At 44.5% G+C, this 19,921-nt stretch overlaps 1 protein-coding gene across 2 annotated transcripts in view; it reads right to left on the minus strand.

The window, feature by feature from the left end:
- The window catches only part of PDK3 (pyruvate dehydrogenase kinase 3), a 1,119,352-nt gene that overhangs the window by 525,229 nt on the left and 574,202 nt on the right, over nucleotides 1-19,921 (minus strand). For both annotated transcript variants that reach the window (XM_069204815.1, XM_069204814.1), the window contains one exon: nucleotides 9,335-9,424. In XM_069204815.1, the coding sequence (XP_069060916.1) occupies nucleotides 9,335-9,424 (90 nt within the window). The remainder of the gene's footprint in view (nucleotides 1-9,334; nucleotides 9,425-19,921) is intronic.

A 19,921-nucleotide genomic window follows, 5' to 3' on the forward strand; every position in this document is an offset into this window, starting at 1 on the left:
TCTTGAGCTTCAGTCTGGTTTGTTCCACTCTCAATCTATTGAGCTCCCTTTCTAACAATCTGTCATCATGGTGGGTGGGAGGGACATGTCTTGAAACCGAAGTATGGTGAGAATGGACAGAAGGAGACCTGTCCCTTACAGAAGGCATCCTAACAGCTTGGTTAACAGAAACATCAATTCTACTGTGGTGAGAATGAATGCTATTGCTATGATGTGAGACAACACTATCTGTATGGTGTGACTCAACATCAGTAACAACTATGCTACACTGTCTAGTAATGGGCAGGCTAGGAATTTTCTTTCCTGAATCTTTTTCTAGGGGAGTCCCTGGATCAGATTGGGAACCATTAGCTACTTTTTCAACAGATGGGGCCCTTGTGGCCTTATCTTGTTCTTTAAGCATGTTAAGCAATAATTCCAAGGAAGGATTCTTCCCTACACTCAAACCTCTTTCTACACAGAGACTCCTTGCTCCTTTCCAGCTAAGGTGGTCATATGCAAGTTTGGACAGATCAACATTTTGGCCTGTGCCAGACATTTTTAGAAAGAGTTTAAGTGATAGAAAAAGTGATAAAAAAGTTTTAGAGCTTTTAGAAAGACAGAAAAAAAACTTTTTAAACTTTTAAGAACTTTTAGAAAGTTTAGAAGTACTTTTCAGCACTTTAGAAAAGAGTGAAAAGAGGAAATGCAAAACTTTTTAGTTATGTGTACATACACTGAACTTGTTTTGTATATTTTCCTCTTATGAAAAGTACAATGACAAGAGTGGTAAGTAGTCTCAAAGCACTTATCCCACCGCTGCACAACCAATGTAGGAGGCTGGACTGGCTTGTAGTGAGTACCTAGGGGTACTTGCACCTTGCACCAGGCCCAGTTATCACATATTAGTGTATAGGGTGTCTAGCAGCATAGGTTGATAGATAATGGTAGCTTAGCAGAGCAGCTTAGGCTGAACTAGGAGACGAGTGATGCTCCTACAGTACCACTTAGTGTCATATGCACAATATCATAAGAAAACACAATACACACATATACTAAAAATAAAGGTACTTTATTTTTATGACAATATGCCAAAAGTATCTCAGTGAGTACCCTCAGTATGAGGATAGCAAATATACACAAGATATATGTACACAATACCAAAATATGCAGTAATAGTATTAGAAAACAGTGCAAACAATGTATAGTTACAATAGGATGCAATGGGGACACATAGGGATAGGGGCAACACAAACCATATACTCCAAAAGTGGAATGCGAACCACGAATGGACCCCAAACCTATGTGACCTTGTAGAGGGTCGCTGGGACTATTAGAAAATAGTAAGGGTTAGAAAAATAGCCCACCCCAAGACCCTGAAAAGTGAGTGCAAAGAGCACTAAAGTTCCCCAAAGGACATAGAAGTCGTGATAGGGGAATTCTGCAGGAAAGACACAAACCAACAATGCAACAACGATGGATTTCCAGTCGAGGGTACCTGTGGAACAAGGGGACCAAGTCCAAAAGTCACAAGCAAGTCGGAGATGGGCAGATGCCCAGGAAATGCCAGCTGTGGGTGCAAAGATGCTGCTACTGGACAGTAGAAGCATAGGTTTCTGCAAGAAAGACAAGGGATAGAGACTTCCCCTTTGGAGGACGGATCCCTCACGCCGTGGAGAGTCGTACAGAAGTGTTTTCCCGCCGAAAGACCGCCAACAAGCCTTGCTAGCTGCAAATCGTGCGGTAAGGGTTTTTGGATGCTGCTGTGGCCCAGGAGGGACCAGGATGTCGCCAATTGCGTCAGGGGAGAGAGGGGGCGTCGAGCAAGACAAGGAGCCCTCTCAGCAGCAGGCAGCACCCGCAGAAGTGCCAGACACAGGCACTACGAGGATGCGTGAAACGGTGCTCACCCGAAGTCGCACAAAGGAGTCCCACGTTGCCGGAGAACAACTTAGGAGGTCGTGCAATGCAGGTTAGAGTGCCGTGGACCCAGGCTGGACTGTGCACAAAGGATTTCCGCCGGAAGTGCACGGAGGCCGGAGTAGCTGCAAAAGTCGCGGTTTCCAGCACTGCAGTCTGGCGTGGGGAGGCAAGGACTTACCTCCACCAAACTTGGACTGAAGAGTCACTGGACTGTGGGAGTCACTTGGACAGAGTTGCTGGATTCAAGGGACCTCGCTCGTCGTGCTGAGAGGAGACCCAAGGTACCGGTGATGCAGTTCTTTGGTGCCTGCGGTTGCAGGGGGACGATTCCGTCGACCCACGGGAGATTTCTTCGGAGCTTCTAGTGCAGAGAGGAGGCAGACTACCCCCACAGCATGCACCACCAGGAAAACAGTCGAGAAGGCGGCAGGATCAGCGTTACAAAGTTGCAGTAGTCGTCTTTGCTACTATGTTGCAGTTTTGCAGGCTTCCAGCGCGTTCAGCAGTCGATTCCTTGGCAGAAGGTGAAGCGAGAGATGCAGAGGAACTCGGATGAGCTCTTGCATTTGTTATCTACGGAATCCCAAGAGACAGAGACCCTAAATAGCCAGAAAAGAGGGGTTGGCTACCTAGGAGAGAGGATAGGCTAGCAACACCTGAAGGAGCCTATCAGGAGGAGTCTCTGACGTCACCTGATGGCACTGGCCACTCAGAGCAGTCCAGTGTGCCAGCAGCACCTCTGTTTCCAAGATGGCAGAGGTCTGGAGCACACTGGAGGAGCTCTGGGCACCTCCCAGGGGAGGTACAGGTCAGGGGAGTGGTCACTCCCCTTTCCTTTGTCCAGTTTCGCGCCAGAGCAGGGCTAAGGGATCCCTGAACCGGTGTAGACTGGCTTATGCTATAATGGGCACCATGTGTGCCCATGAAAGCATTTCCAGAGGCTGGGGGAGGCTACTCCTCCCCTGCCTTCACACCATTTTCCAAAGGGAGAGGGTGTAACACCCTCTCTCAGAGGAAGTCCTTTGTTCTGCCATCCTGGGCCAGGCCAATGTAAATTGGTAAAGTTGGTCACTAGCCTGTTAGTGACAATTTGAAAGAAATGAGAGAGCATAACCACTGAGGTTCTGATTAGCAGAGCCTCAGTGAGACAGTTAGTCATAACACAGGTAACACATTCAGGCACACTTATGAGCACTGGGGCCCTGACTAGCAGGGTCCCAGTGACACATACAACTAAAACAACATATATTCAGTGAAAAAATGGGGGTAACATGCCAGGCAAGATGGTACTTTCCTAAAGGGGGCACCTGCGTTTTTGGTCCTGGGCACAGCAGCCACCTAGGGATACCTACCAAACCCAGACATTTCTGAAAACTAGACACCCGAGAGAGTCCAGGGAGGTGTGACTTGCGTGGATCGTCATATGTTTTCTTACCCAGAATCGTCAGCAAACCTCAAATTTAGCTAAAAGAAAACCCACATTTTTCCCACATTTCAGTGTAGGATCACCCACCGGGACAAATTTACTACCACCCAACGTTCCCCTCAGTCTCCCGGTAAAAATGATACCTCACTTGTGTAGGTGGGCCAAGTGCCTGTGACAGGGAAGAGCCAAAAACAAGTCAAAATTGAGGGGGAACCAAAGCGGGTCTGAAAGGGCAGTTTGAAAAACACACATTTTTAGGCTGACAAGTGCAGCAGAATTTTTGCTGGTATAGATGTGACAATGATGGGTGGTAGGAATTTTGTGGATTCCTGCAGATTCCGGAAGGTTCCATCACGCAAATCTGAGAAAAACGTACGATTTCCAGAAAAGTTGGAGATTTGCAGGCCATTGTGGGTAAGAAAATGGTGCAGGGTGCATGTGAAGCACACTACCCTGGAATCAACCAGATGTTTAGTATTCAGATGTGTCTAGGTCTTATGGATTTTTCTACATGGCAGTGTCCCAAAGCCCAAAAAGTGCTCCCCTCACCATTCCAAGTGGGATGATTTTGAGAGTCAGCCAAGCTCTCATAGCCCAAATGTAAAACCAAAACCCAAAATAATCAAATGTCCTCTTGCTTGCCGAGGGATAAGATGTTTTAGTGTGCAGGGGAGAGCTGAAAGACTGTTACCCTCTTCAGTTGGGGTGGGGACATAACCAGGCCCATACTGGTTGGTAGCCACTACTCCACTATTTTTTGTTTTTTTACATTCCATGGCATCTAATAGACTTTCTGCCCTCCCGAAGGTGAGGATCGGGGGTAATTGTCCTATCTGCCCAGTTGTGGGCAGAACAACTTTGGCCCCATTTATTTGGGGTGGGGTATGGCCAGAAATGGCTTAAAAATAATTTTGCCCCCCGGGGAGCGACCCTTACCTAAGGGGTCGCTCCCCACATATAAAAAATAAAAAAATTAAACAAAACAAAAAATGATCCCTGATGTCTAGGGGTTTTCGGCCCCCGGGGGGCAGAAATGGCCTAAAAATAATTTGGCCCCCAGGAAAAGACCCTTTCCTAAGGGGTCGTTCCCCACATATAAAAAAAAAAAAAAAAAATCATCCCTGGTGTCTAGGGGTTTTCTGCCCCTGGGGTTGGGGGTTTGGGTTAGAAATGGCCTAAAAATAATTTGGCCCCCGGGGTGCAACCCTTGCCTAAGGGGTCGCTCCCCACATATAAAAAAGATTTTTTTTTTTTAACAAAACAAAAAATGATCCCTGATGTCTAGGGGTGTTCTACCCCCGGGGGAGGGGGCGGGGGGCAGAAATGGCCTAAAAATAATTTGCCCCCCGGGGTAAGAAGCTTTCCTAAGGGGTCGCTCCCCACATATAAAAAAAAATACAAAAGAAAAAAAGAAATCATCCTTGGTGTCTAGGGGTTTTCTGCCCCCCGAGGGGCAGAAATGGCCTAAAAATAATTTGCCCCCCTAGGGAGCGGCCCTTGCCAAAGGGGCCGTTCCCCTCTTGACAATCATCTAAATAAAAAAAAAAATCCCTGGTGTCTAGTGGGCATTTCTGCTGCCCGATTGCATTGTGGTCGGGCCGCAGAAATGCTTGCAGAGATATGAAAGGAAAGGAAAAGCCTTTCCTTTGATGCCTCTGCTGGCCCCCTCATCCAGATTGTGTGCTGACGTCATCAGACGTCACTGGGGAGGTCGGGTGGAAGGGGAAGCGATTCCCCTTCCAGCCCTGCTCTGGGTGGGTGGCCTTCAGGGGGAGCGCATGTGTGAGAGAAACAGAACAGAAAAGTCCCAGAATTAGTGAGAGAAAAGGAACAAAATGTCACAGAAAGAGAGAAAAGGCACAAAAGAGGGTGAGAAAAGACACAAAATGGGGTGAGAAAGGACACAAAAGAGCAAAGAAAGAGGTTAAAAAAAAACGAGAGAAAAGGCACAAAAGAGCAAGGGAAAAGACACAAAGAGCAAGAGGAAATGCACAAAAAGTGAGAGAACAAGGTGAGAGAGTTAGAAGGAGAGAGGCAAGGTGAATGCCTATTCTATTCTAATCTAGAGTTCTTGAAGAGAGCATGGTTACCCAAAGGCGTCTGGACGCTTTAACAGACAACTCAAGATACAAGGTCACCACAGAAGGGGATTAGGTCCTAAACAACCAAGTTTTGAAGGCTTTACGGAAATAAAGTTTGTGGTTGAACTGAAGTAACTCTAGAGGGAAAGTATTCCAGAGTTTAGGAGCTAATTAGGCGAATGAACTGCCTCCCCATCAGGACCTACTTATCTTAGGACATTCGGGAAATATGCTGAGGAAGATCTGAGGAGCCTACCAGAAAGATGTGGGAAGGCTAAGCAGTACAAGACCTTTTTGTAGAGTGAGCTGTGCATAATGTATGAAGCCTTAAGTTGCACTCACTGCTCAACCGGGAGCCAATGAAGATCCACCAGAGCCTTCTTGGCGAACTGCTGTCTCGGGATGCTCATAAGAAGCCGAGCAGTGGCATTCTGAATAACCCGCAGCCTGCCTCGACGTGTAGGATCCGGATTCTCAAAATAAGTGCAGGAGGGCCTGGACCAATGCACCTGTTTAGGATTAATATTGCAAAACGGCTTTGAATTATGGTTTCACTCTCCTGGTGGTGGGCTGGGTCACAAAAACTATGAATATGCTTTAATTCTAATTGTATATACGACTTAACATTAATTAGTAGAAAGTCGGTGCCTGTTGAATTGCAAAATACAAGTTGCTGTGTTTTGCATTGGTGTCTATTAAAAAAAAACTGCACTACAAAACGGTTAAACAAAACACACATTAGTACTCCCGTGGTATAGGAATAGCATTTAGATCAATAACGGTTACGGTAGTATTCTGTTGTGTTTGAGAATGCCATTACCCCATCCCACGTTCTACAGGGTTTCATCCCGTACCGTCATACATCAAAACGATGCTAAATGTGTATTAGTTTGCACATACAAATCAGCCTAAAGCAGATTTTTCAAATGGATAAGAATAAAGTAGGAGATTCCAGCCAACTCTATGAGTGTATTTATCTTTATTACATTAGTGGGTATGACAATCAGCTTTTGCATGTGTTCCGATCTCCACTTAACAGCTCGTTAGTGTAAAGATCAGATTTTTTTTAAAACAGAGTAATAAGAAATCACAACTCAGTGTGCCTAATAAAACCACCTAGTTTTGTGCGCATGCATGTTGTGATATTTTTTGCAATTTAGAGATGCGTTTATATCCAATTTATCATAGTAAAACTCACTGTTCTTGGACCTGCAAGGCAATGTGATCAAACTATGTAAGCAGTAAGGCTTTTGTCATAAGGACAAGTGAAACAAAAAGATGCCTAATGTTGTGCCTGCAGGCACAAATCTAATGAGAACTCATGCGTCTCAGCCCACATATATTCGGTGACACGTTTGGAGGCAGATTATGAAAACAGATGGAACCATCCACCTCCCTCACTTCATTCTACTTAACCTCCCACCCCTAAAAAACAACCCAAATAAAACAGTAAAACATGTTGTATTTGTCACGGTTCAGCAATAAAATGAGAGTCAAAAATAAACGGAACTCCCATGGGGGAATGAGGGAAGAATTGGATGATTATCGTTCCATCACACTGCCACCGGGTCACACCGATTCGAAAGGAATGGGAAACAAAAGAAAAGCAAGAGTTCGGGTGTTGCCAGGGAACCGCACGGAAATGAAAACTTAAATCTGAGTTTAATTGCTAAATCTTACGATGTCTGGGTGCCAAGGATGACACGATCGCTGGCTTATGTTTTCAGTGGCCGTGTTGCCAAGTCTGAGCCAACAAACAAGCTCAAGTCTACAGTTTTGCTTTTCAGAAGCCCATCTGCCAACCCTAGAAGTTGAACGAACTCCTTCCAGTTGGTTGAATAATTAGGACATAACGCACGCCTTTACACAAAAAAGAGCCACACACTGCTTATTATTACTCTTAATTAACCTCTCGAAGAGCAATTACTCTGCTGTCCTGCTGTCTGCAGCGAGTTAGGAGATGAATAATAACAATACTACAAACTTCTCAGCAGTAAATCGTGAGCTCTCCATCTGTAGCATTCATGTTTATTAGTCTAGTTTGTAAATATGTTTTCCTTGTCTCTGAGCCAACTGTAGGTTTGTTAACAGTAATGCATAGGTGCGCCTCCATTTTCTGCCTGATGCAATTTAAGATTAGCTGCAGGTGAAAATTACAAGACAGAAGAAGGTACAGCTTTGTCCATAAAGTAACATTTTGTTTTGGTCCATAGGGATTTGGAGTGATTTGTAGGAAAACCGATTTACGAGGCTCTTGACATTCACACACTATTGTGGAAGTATGTAAGAAATGAGCAACCAATAGGACCCTCTTCTCTGGAGATGCTCTTTAGAAAGCCTTCACGACCGGCAGGAGCCCATCATTAAGATCTCCAAAGCAATCTAACAACAGATACCAGAACGAAAACCTGCATAAGAATTTAAGTGGGCTTGCCCACGTCACTCGGTGCTATAAAACATCTTCTCTCTAATAACTGAAGGCAGTGTACAAACTACAGCCCTCACAGGATTCCAATAATGTATGTGTTCAAAATTCCGAAGGACTAACTTGTGAACGCTGTTGTATACCTTTTGTTTGCCAAAATGCCCATTTACACGGTAACTCAACTGAAGGATGATCTGGCAGCGACGACAACAGACTACCCTTGGTCTGTGTTCTCCCTATGTCCTTTAGTATAACTGAGCCGTCAGATTAGGTGTACGACATTCAAAATGCAACGGTAAATCATTATGTTTTATATTTGAAAGAGTAGGCCATCGTGGATCTAAAGGTGTTTCTACTGAGCATGACATGACCAAAGCACAACCCAACTTTATTTCCGACGTCAAAACTGACATATCCAGTATATGTATAGTGCCTATTATGTGAGATGCTGGTATTCATAAAAAAGCACCCTAATGCAGAAAGATTTTAATGGTGGCCGCTAAAACAAAACCTTCGATTTCTTGGATAATGTGAGATCCACAATTAAAGATAAAAAGAACGTCTGTACTAAGTTCATTGTTAATCACAGACGCAAGAGATAGCTGAGAAAATAAGACTCAAAGATGATAAAGAAAAACAAAACTAGAAAAAAACAAGAAAAGCAATAACAACAAACAATAAACAGTTCTAACCTGGTTCAATTACATTAACCTAGACGACTTCCAACCCCAACTTTCACCGAATGGCAATACGCTTGGATTCACTCTGGATTAACCTCATGGAATGCACTGCCAAAAACAAAGGTAGCCTGTTACCAGCTCTCTTTTCTAAATAAAGTACACCAGTTTCTATCAAAAAGTGTCTTTAAACTGCTGTTTAAGCTCCTGCATTTTTGCATCTGGACGATGGTAAAGCTCAGCTTCATGCCCTCTCAGACTCAACAATGGCACCCATTAAGAGCATTTTTCACCCCATTGGAGGCCTCGTCCAAGGCCTGAGAAAATAAGATCTTGTTTCCCCCATCCACTGACTCTCCCTTGCGGGCCACACCAACTTCAAAACAAACTGCATCATTTATAAAACCATGACAACCAGGACCCCACATATCTTGCAGACAAGGTCATCATCTCTGGTGGTTCTTGCCTCACCAGCAGCCAGGACATCATCAGACTGCAGACTAAGAAGCATAAAAAAGGAAAAACAAGGCAGCAGGACTTTTCCATCTGTGCACCCAGGATGGGACAACATTCCCATATCCATCAGGACCGTCCAAAACTGCTCCAATTTAGGAAAGAGTTAAAGATGCACCTCTTTAAAAAAAAACACTACATCACAACACATTAACAGTTCACAAACTACCTACCTCTCATATTACTCTAATTTATACATGTTCTTGAACCTGTAATTGCTTTGCTGCCTTTTGGTTAAATATGCGCTACAGAAATGCCACATATATACATAAAAACATGTAAACAAAGTGTATGGCATATGCCTTCTTACCTTTAACCACATCGGCTACATTACACGTAGGATCGATACTCCCAAACTGCTTGGGATGGGCTGGATTTGTGTCTCCACCGAAGAGGAGTGCTTCAAAGAAAACAAAAGAAGGTGTACATTTTTTTAAGATTCGATTTTGTTTTCACTCATGTATGTTCTACCCTTTAAGGGATTATTTATTATTTGTATTGTCTAGACGGGTGTGGAATTTTATTAAATATCTACTTGCCCATGGGGCAGGTTGATTTATAAATCTATTTGTCCTTTAAAAAAATCCTCTTGTCCCTTTGATGCATGTACTGCAGTGACAAATTATGGCAACAATCTCCCTATATAAGAGCTTACTATAGAAGAGATTAAAAATTAGCAAGTCTCTTTTTTGCCACTGTTCTGCAGATCTACATACTGGGCCTGGAGGTGCCGGTAAACAATAGTTCCAGGGTTGGAATCCCCTTTTGAGTCTGTGCAAACCTACTAACTTGCATGTTTTAGGGGTTCACACCAGCTCTTCTTTAATCATCTACCATACTGAGACAGGTTGGAAATTTGCTCCAGACAATAGCTCACGTAAAACGTTTACCAGGGTTGGGGAAAAAAGCAGCTGGAGGGAAAGTGAACTAGTAAACACAATGGATTTTCACATCAGCAAATCTACACATATTTGCTTGTGCTAAAATGCAGTTCATAAATATTTTCCAGGAGTACGATTTCCTGGCCTAATTCTGTAAATTCCTGAAAGCTGCAAATGTGCATTGATGCAGGGACATATACCATGGGTTCACTTTTGTGCCTTTCTTTAATACTTGGGCCCCTAATTATGCCTGGAGGTGACCAAAACAGTGTTTTTATTAGAATTCTCTCTCTCTTTGTCTATCATCTGGTTTCACTGAGTGTGTTAGTATTCTGTTCTTTCACAAGGAGCATTTTGGCACACAAATTAGTTTTGTTCAGAGCTAGGAACTACTTTGGCAATGTGTTCTTTTTGAGATCCAAAAATATTTTAGCTTTTTGTGAACATTTGTTATAATGGTGAGGGCTAGACCCACAACAATAAAGTTTTACAAAAGCCATGTCAAAACAATACACACATTTACAAAACCAGAAGGCTGACCACCATTGACAGACCTATTGGCTTTGGCAATTACTTTTTATTTTCATGTTTCCAAAATCTTGTTGAAACTGGTTACACTGATTTTCCATTATGCATATTTTTGAGAAATACTAGCATACATCAACACATTTTACTATTTTCATAGAAATTGTACCTACAGATTCATAGTTTAGCAAAACATTTTTCCTATTGGAATTATTTGTGAATAGTTTATTTTGAAAGCAAATAACCATCAATCTTGCTTTCAAGCTTCTGCAAGTATTTGCATCTAATCAGAGAGTACTTTGGGAGCATTATATATAGACTCATATTGTTAAACTTTGCAAACATATTTACACTTATTTATACTGGAACAACTGTCAATAGTGCAGCCTGACCTTACAACATTTCCTTAGAGAGCTCATCCGAATAATAAAGGCTGTGAGTTAATGAACCATAAATACATGGTTGAACAGCATGAAAATATGGACACAAATTGTCAACTGCAGCCACTGCCCTTCCCTGATGCATAATGTGGTAAAGTAAACTGGCAGCCATAGCGTCTGTGTTGTTGGTTGGGCCTACTTGTCACAAGGACATAAACATGAAAACTTGTCCTTGACCCAAAACAATATGTCCTGGGCCATAGGCTATAGGAATTCCACAACCTTGCTAGACAAAAATGGGCCAAACAGGCTTCAAGGTTCCAAATAGGAATTTGAAGGCCCCATTCACAAAGGGTTTTTTGGCCATATTTATTAAGTTCATGACTGAAAACAACTCTTCATATCTGGCAGGAATTCACAATGTGTTCCTGACAGGATTTAGTGTAAATACCGCTGTGGTTTTCATAGTCATGAATGCAGAATAATCAGCAGTAGAAACTCTCAAAAAGTGAGAATTGGGTATTCCAAAGAGTGATTTTCCTTGGAAGTTTGAAACACTCTGAAAACGACATAGGTTTGGGGGCATTCCCAATCTTAGATCAAACCTCTTCTCTCTCTGCAAAGGGGCGGTGGCTTACCCCAAATTAGGTGAGGTGTAACTACTCTTCCAGGATTAAATGGGGAACAGATCAAACCCCAGATTTCCTAAGGTCTGCTATGAGAATAGGAACATATTTTTCGCCACTGGGGAAAACATTGACCCCCCAAACATCCTAGGGGAGAAAATAATGTACATTTTCAGAGGAGGCTGTTTCCCCAGTGCAGAACTCTATGTGGAATTTTAAGCTATATAGAATGCACAAAGAGAGAAAAGGTGCCTGTGGGATAAGTAATTTGACAGTCCTAGTGGTATGCCAGGAAACCTGTGGCCTTGTGGAGGAGGTGAGTGGAGGATGAGATGCTGGCTCTGGGCAACTATGAATGATCTGAAATTAGCAAGTCTGGAAACATCAGCCCTGGTTTAGAAGGTGTGGATCAACACTCCATAAAGTTATTGGTTAAGAGGTGGAGAGGCTGCCAGACTGCTGCAGCTGGTGGCATTTGAAAGTGGTGCTGCATAAAAGTTTGTGATAAGCGAAATGTCGCTGAGAGAGTGCCTGACCGTCATAAGGGGGAATTTAGGGGGTTCTTCCCCGGAGAATATTTTGGAGAAAAAAAAGAGTGGGCAAATGGTGTATTTTAAACCACATTTGAGAAATCAAGAAGGTTAATAAGGCAATTGCGAAAGTGTAGTTATGACATCAATAAAGAGATTTCATATGATAATGATGCAGGTAGCTGCTTATTTAGTATAACCATAGAACATTATGACAGACTTTGAGATAACAATGCTGAGTACCACTCAGATTTCCTTATTTACTGATCTACCTTTACAATTGAAATCTACTGAGCAAATACAAGTTATTGTGATTTTATTAGTACACTTGCGATGCAAAAATGGGTTTGGAAAGTGAAGTGAAAAAGAAAAAACAGGACTGCCTGTCGTACAGCATTGTCCAGGGAAGTGTGGGCTATCCACACAGATTTTGAATGGCTGCAAACAGCTAATCAAAATGGTCCTAAAACATAGATCAACTGAAAAGGTTGGTCAATCACCCTACTGCTCTTTTTTGACAATCTGGTTACCCACTCTTCAACCATTCAGAACAGGGCTGTGCATTCAGCCTACATTCTGACTGATTTCTCACAGCCACTCCACATTGCTAAGGGTAGGCCAGAACAGCTTTTGAAAAAAATTCATGACCTGCTTGCCTGCGATTTGTGCCCAAGAAGGTCTTCTCAAAGTGGTTAGTGAAGTGCTGCAACTTTATCACCAGCAGTTTAACTTTATATGTTAGAGGCATCCATCCACTGAAAAGAGCAGGTTTGAGCTAGGATTCACTTTTGCTTAAGTCAAACACTAGAGTCAACATATCATAAGTCAACATACATGCATGCCCGTCCCAGACCAAGTAAAGCACATTAGAACAGCCAGAGACCTTGCACAGCTGCACTGGAAATCAACACTGTAGAGGGCATAAACAACTAATAGGCATAACTCTCTAGCTATGACTACTTTCAATCACTGCCAGTAGGCAAACCCACCTACACACCAAGACATGGTCTATGATGATAATCATCAGGCCTAAACAAAAGATTTGCAAAAACTTGTTCACTGCCAACCCAACCACACCAACCTTAGAATTACCATAAATAAAAAACATCCCCCGGCATGCACAGAAACCCACACTTGTGCACATGTGGATACACACATCACTTACGTTTGCATCCGCGTAAGAGTGGCTGGCTGAACGTGTGGTCATGCCCAGTAGATGGGCCCACTGTCCACTCGACTCCACAAACTTCCCAAAGAAAGGAGATCAGGATCTTCGTCATGATAATGAGGCTCAGAGTCAGGAGGACAGGAAATATGCAACTCGACTATAGGCCAGCCACAGCCCACAGCACGAGGTCAGGTGCGATCACAGGTGTGGTCTACCTATCGATCTCTGAGCAGCCCTGCCCAGCAATGCCAGAAATGACCATTCACTGCATGGTTTCACAGTATGCCATTACAGTGGTTGGTCATGCTCTGTTGGCAGGCAGAGCCTCCCACCACCTCAGGGCCATGTGCACGAACGGCACCAGAGGCCTAGACTAGGCTTAGCAACAGCATCTCAACTAGTCCAGACGCTGCTCCCTTGCTGTCACACAGCATGAAGGGAGCACAAGAATTGGCATGAGCAGGCCAATTCACCACTGATTAGGGAGAATGGGGGTTGCAGCTTTGAGCAACGCCCGTTAACTAATGTGCAGGTGAAAAGAAGTCTCTTGTGCACATCAGGCTGGCCACAGAAAAGCAGCCATCCAGCATGGCATGCGCACTAGGTGCCGCACTGTCTGCCAGACTATGTGAAGTCTATGTAGTGGAAGCCTGAAGCCCCACCCCCTCAAAGACAAATAGAAAATGCTCACGCTGTGACTGCCGCAGGAACAAGAAAAAGATAAATTATTTTCAAACTGTGTATAGTTGTGTTTCTTTTAATTGATCACATGTAATGTGGGCCCTGGGGTGCAAAATATCAATGGAGCAATACCCTAGTGCTCTACTGTAGGAACCGTCCCTGCTGCCAGCATCAGTGCAGCCTGGACGTTGCCAAAATACACTGCTTCCAGCATGACAGGGAGAGCCAAGAATATGTCCCACAGCTTCTCCTCACCCAAGTTGTCATCGACACATCCTGACTCTGAATAACCCTCCCTTCCCCTGACCAGTCAAAGCATTCCGATTTGCACCCATTTTCCCAGGTCTGGACGACGTTCTGTAATGGCTGGATTTAGTGACCAAGTAACGACCAAGATGGGAGAGAGTCTGGGCTTCGTTATCCTCAAAATTGAATGCAGCCAACTCATAACGAGGGCCAAAGTGGGTTGAAGAGACACCCATCTAAAATTAAAAAAATACTTACAATACAGTGAGAAAGTCACGAGTCTGTGCAAGTTTAGAAAATTAAAAAGTGTAAAACCTCACCAGAAGCACAAAAAGTGCATATTGAAAAAACACACATATTGGATTTAGAGACTAAACAATATCTAGATTATCAGACAATTTTAAGCAGTAAAATTGGATGCTATGACGTGATAATGTAACTGAAGATTAGTAAACACACTTGAGAAAACCAGTATGCTAGCATTAGGTCCAATTAAGTGGTTTCCCCTAAAAGCGTTCTTTAATTTACCAGCAAAATCTGTAATGGGGGTATTGGGATATTATTCTATGCAATGAGCCTCTCATCTAATTCCAATATGCAACCATGCGCTGGGCCGATTTTGGCTCCGGGGGTCCCACGCCTGGGACCCGGCCACTTGTGCCTCGGTTTCCTGACCCCATCCAGGGTGCAATGATGAGGACCGCGGAGGGTGCCTGAATGCCCTCAGGGTCATAGCTGGCTCCCCGCCTCCTGCAGGAGCCGGCATCGCTCCCACACATAGGGAGTTGCAAGAAATGCAGCTCCCTGCGTGCAAGAGCGATCTATCATCTGTTTCCCTGCCTGCATGACGGAGGGCAGGGAAACAGATGAAAACTCCGCTCCCAGTGAGTGGGAGCAGTTTTACAGCTCCTGCTTGCTGGGAACGGAGTAAGTGTTTGCTCTTGCTTGGGTGGGATTCCTCAGGGCCATTAATGGTTCCAGGAGGGCCCCCCATCCTTTAATTTGCACTGACTGGCTGCGGGGAGGTAGCGGTCCCCAGGACTGTAGGCCGGGGAGGTGGGCCGCGCAGACCCTCCCTACTTTTAATTGTGTTACTCGCCCAAGGAAGGTGGTGGTCCCCAGGGCCGCGTGGCCCCATCAAATGTTCACTTCTCCGTAATTGTGTATGGGCAGTGTAACTCCAGCTTCCAGTGCACAAGCTCAGATCAATTAATCTTTCAATAAAATGACAAGGATACACTATTGTTGTTCACTGAGCTGCCACTGGACTGTCTCTTCTGTGTAACTTACAGCGCATATATATAAGGAAGGACCTCTTTCAATCTTGAGAGCTACATCTTTACACTCAATAAATGAGCAGGTAGCTGCAGTTAATATTGCTTGCCCTAGTGTAACACTAATTTTAAAAAACAACTTAGCGACCATTTCTGTATGAGCAAAATGCACTGCTCAAATATAAGAAAACATTTTGCAAACTCAACAAAGTACAGCAGAACAGCCTTGTGTTCATCTCTCATCAGTTTCTAGAAGGACACTTCCACTGAATTAACTACAATTTACACAACAACCAGTGGCTAGGTAAAAAGGTCTTGTCTATGAGAACTATTGGCTTAGGCAATGTTTTGTAGCCGTGCTGTACAGCATCGCATATGCTTTGCAGGGGGGCTAAACCTAATTTTAAAAATGCTATGATGCAACTAGGCTAATGTTTTTTTCTTTTTTCTGTTTTTTAAATAAAAGTGCATTAGAGCTGGATGCAACATAGTCCTTTTTTGTTATTATTTTATCCATGCTGGCCCTTTCACACCTATCCTAACCTCGATTTGGAATGGATTGCCAAACAGTTTTGAAATTCAGAAAAGCTATTGTGATTCCCAAAATGATTTTAGTAACTTGAACGACTGATAAACTTCAAATCTTGCAGAATGCAGCAGCTCGTATGCTACTGGGATCCCAAAGTTCCAGTCAGTATCCCAGGGCCTCCATAGACCACACTGGCTAACCACCCAGAAACGTATTGCCTTTGACGCTCTCTGTAATGCACATAAGGCCCTACATAGTGCCAGTCCTGAATATCTTAAAAGGAGATTTTACTGCTACACTCCCACCAGATCTCATCACTCCACTTTTGCCAAAACTGTTAAGATCTCCAAATTTAAATGAGCTACCTGGTGCGGCAGAAGTTTCATAGCCTTCACTGCAAAACTCTGGAGTAACCTTACTTTAAAGTAGAAATCTCAGCCAAATCTCCTTAAATTTAAGAAGGCTTTAAAAATGCGGTTATTTGCTCATTAACAAGCTGTAGGAGGATCCATACCCAGGCCATAGTGCTAAGACTCCTTATGGTATAGGCACATTAAAAAAAAAAATCATTAGAATTAGTCACAAACCCTGCAAAAGGGCTTAGTACAATGGGCCTGTAGGTCTCTTCATCAGGGTGGCTCCTCTGCTAAGGCGCAGGAGTGCCGTCCTGCTGGATTTCCCAATAAGGAAAAAATAAAATTATAATAATGTACACTACGTTATTATAATTTTATTTGTCCTTGTAGAGCGGCGCGGGGCTGGAGGTGGGGTATGTGCCGGCCAAAAAGACATACGCACTTTGCATGTTCTCTACCCGGCTGTATAGCACAGCTGGGTAGAGAACATGCCCAGGCTCCTATTCCCAGTCTGAGTAGCGAAGCAGGTTGCTCAGTCCAATCATGACACAGTGCTGTAATTGTCTGGGAGCCTGTGCAGCCAGGAAGAGGAAGAGAACGGAGGGGATACAAACGCTTCTCCTCTCAAAGGTAAGGTTTTTTTTTTAAATGCCCAGAGTCCTGCCCCACCACCCCTGTTCAGTGGCAGCCACCACTGCTCTTCATTAATGTATAGCAACAGATGCATCACTACTAGATACCATCAAAATGCATATCTTGGTAATCACTTTTTCAAATGAAATTAAACTACATCAGTAAAGACATTTTCCTGAAATAATGCAAAATTATGTTGTTGCACGAGAAGCAGTCAGTCCCGAATTTACCAAAAATGTACTGGCTACATTTCGCTAAGAAACCGGTATTCTTTGCCCTAGTGCTGGCGTAGTAGCTTGGCTGGCTGCCAAAATCCAGCTGCCATTTCTACATCTAAAGTAAATCACACAATGGGTGGTTTTAGGGGAAATCTGGAGCTCAAAATCACAAAATCCTTAGTGACAATAATTATAATTCCGAAACAAATCACTTATAAGGTGGTGCTCAAGGGGGAGCCCACCCTCAACCCCAAAACATTAACAATCAACGACTGTCAATAAAAGCAAAATTACATTACGGCACACGCTCTGACATAAATATGAGGCATTATTTTCTCTTTATATGTAGTCCATATGAAAACCAGTGTTTATTTCACGTTAAATATCAAGTTCCATCATCTTGTAACAGCCAGATTGCAATTCAAACTCCAGTCCTTCAACTCAATTCAGCCAACATGTGTTTTGTCTCTTGGGATTTATCCCATTGACTTCATTAGGGCTATAAATCTTATATACCTGGATATTTAACGTGAAATAAACACAGTTTTACATATGAACTACAAATAAAGAGAAAATCATGCCTCATATTTATGTCAAGGGGTGTGCCTTAATGTAATTTCATATCTACATCTAGTTTGGCACCTGCTCTTTTTTCTTTTTCAATGTTAGCATACGTGGGTTGTTCTTGTGGAACTCAACAAAGCTGTGGCGAAACTTCCGAAGAAAATTGCATATTGGTTCCCAAAACAATTTCAGTCCTGTGTACCAGTACATTATGAAAACATATTGTAACCATCAATGATAAATCGCAAAGTACTCACTAGTGTTTAATTAAAATACAGCATGCACAAAAACATAGAAACCCTTAAATTAGCCGAGATATCATTTTCAACACACTTGTAAAAAAAGAATAATTCCGAGATCACCGTTTCTGGAATTTAAAAGAAAATTTTGAATGTTAAATACAAACAATGTCATTCATTCATGCGAATCAATGCTTCTGAAAAGGCATATCGATTAAAACAATTTTAAGGACCAATTTATAATAAATGTATACAATCGAGATAATTCTAGAAAACACACACAACTAAAGATTTGCCCAATAGTGGCATGATTGGAATCATTGAAATAGCTGTGCATTAACTGTATTGAACGCTTAATGGAAAAAAACAATATGGGTTTAATGGATACAAAGGCACCATAAAAGAGGATTACATACTAATTCAGCAAAGAATTAAAACATGAGAGTGTTACATGAATGACTATTGTGGACCTCATCTTCCACATCTATACAACCTGTGGGTTGAACCTCCGTTGCTGCTTTTGCCGGCTGACTACTCGCTCCCTTTTCTCTGTACCCATGTGCTTGGCTTCTGTGCCACTTCACTTTTTCATTCTGTGCCCCTGTGTTTTGCTTTCTGTACCCCTGTGCTCTGTTGTCCCTCTCCCGCCGTCTTTTCCTGCCGTTTTTCCCCCGGGTTTTTTCCCTCGCCGCTGAGCCCCTGCTGCCACGCCCCCTTCACTCCCATTGGCCACCCCGCTCCCACCTCCCAGCTGTTCCTCCCTCCCTCTGCCCTCATATGGAGGCCGCAAAGCGGACGTGCGCAACGGGCGCGCCGCTGGTGCGCCAAAGTCGCGCCTAAGGCAAGCCCGTCTGCGCCGGTCCGTGCCTGGACCACACCCAGCACCAGAACCCCTGGAACCCGCACCCCCCGCAACGCCAGACTGCACTACGACGCAAGCACCCTCCACGCACTCAACACCAGACGAGACCACCCCTGCTACCGGGCCACCCCGAAACGCACCCAGGGGCCTTTCATCTGCCGGAACTGCAGATTCACCAGCATCCAACCCTCCACACCACCAGCCAGAGAACCCAACGACCTCCGCTGCATCCTCCTCAACACCCGCTCCGCTCGCAAGCACGCCATCGAACTTTGGGACCTCCTAGACTCCACCGCCCCGACGTCGCCTTCCTGACGGAGACCTGGCTGAACGCCACCTCAGCACCAGACATCGCCATAGCCATCCCACAGGGCTGCAAGATCTCCCGCAGAGACCGCACCAACGGAGTGGGAGGAGGAATCGCCATCATCCACAAAGACTCCATCAAAATCTCAACGAACACCGATGACACCCTCACCACCGCCGAGCACATGCACTTCCAGATCCACACCGACCCCAACACCACCCTCAGAGGAACTCTCATCTACAGACCTCCCGGACCCCGCCCACAGTTCAGTGACACCATCGCCGACCTCATCAGCACCCACGCCCTCGCTTCCACGGACTACATCCTCCTCGGGGACCTGAACTTCCACCTCGAGAACAACAACAATGCCAACTCCACCGCCCTGATCGACCACCTCGCCAACCTCGGACTCAAACAGCTCGTAACGACACCCACTCACGCCGCTGGACACACGCTCGACCCCATCTTCTCCACAAGCCCCCACGTCTCCTTCAACCACACCACCGAACCACACTGGACCGACCACAGATGCGTCCACTTCACCTTCAGAAAACCCACCACACACCACCGCACCCAACAGCTACCACGCCACTGCTGGGGCAAGGTCACTGAGGACCAACTGATTACCGCCCTCACCCTGAGACCACCCACCGACCCCACCGACCCAGACACCGCCGCAACCAACCTCACACAGTGGATCAACGACTGCGCCAACACCCTCGCCCCTCTCAAGACCTCTACAACCAACCACACCAACAAGAAAGCCGCCTGGTTCACCGAGGACCTCCGGATCTCAAAGCACACCTGTCGGAAGCTGGAGAAGAAATGGCTCCACGACCGAACACCAGACAACCACACAGCCCTCAAGAGCGCCACCC

Source organism: Pleurodeles waltl, chromosome 8, assembly GCF_031143425.1.
Source record: "Pleurodeles waltl isolate 20211129_DDA chromosome 8, aPleWal1.hap1.20221129, whole genome shotgun sequence".
Lineage (NCBI taxonomy): Eukaryota > Metazoa > Chordata > Amphibia > Caudata > Salamandridae > Pleurodeles > Pleurodeles waltl.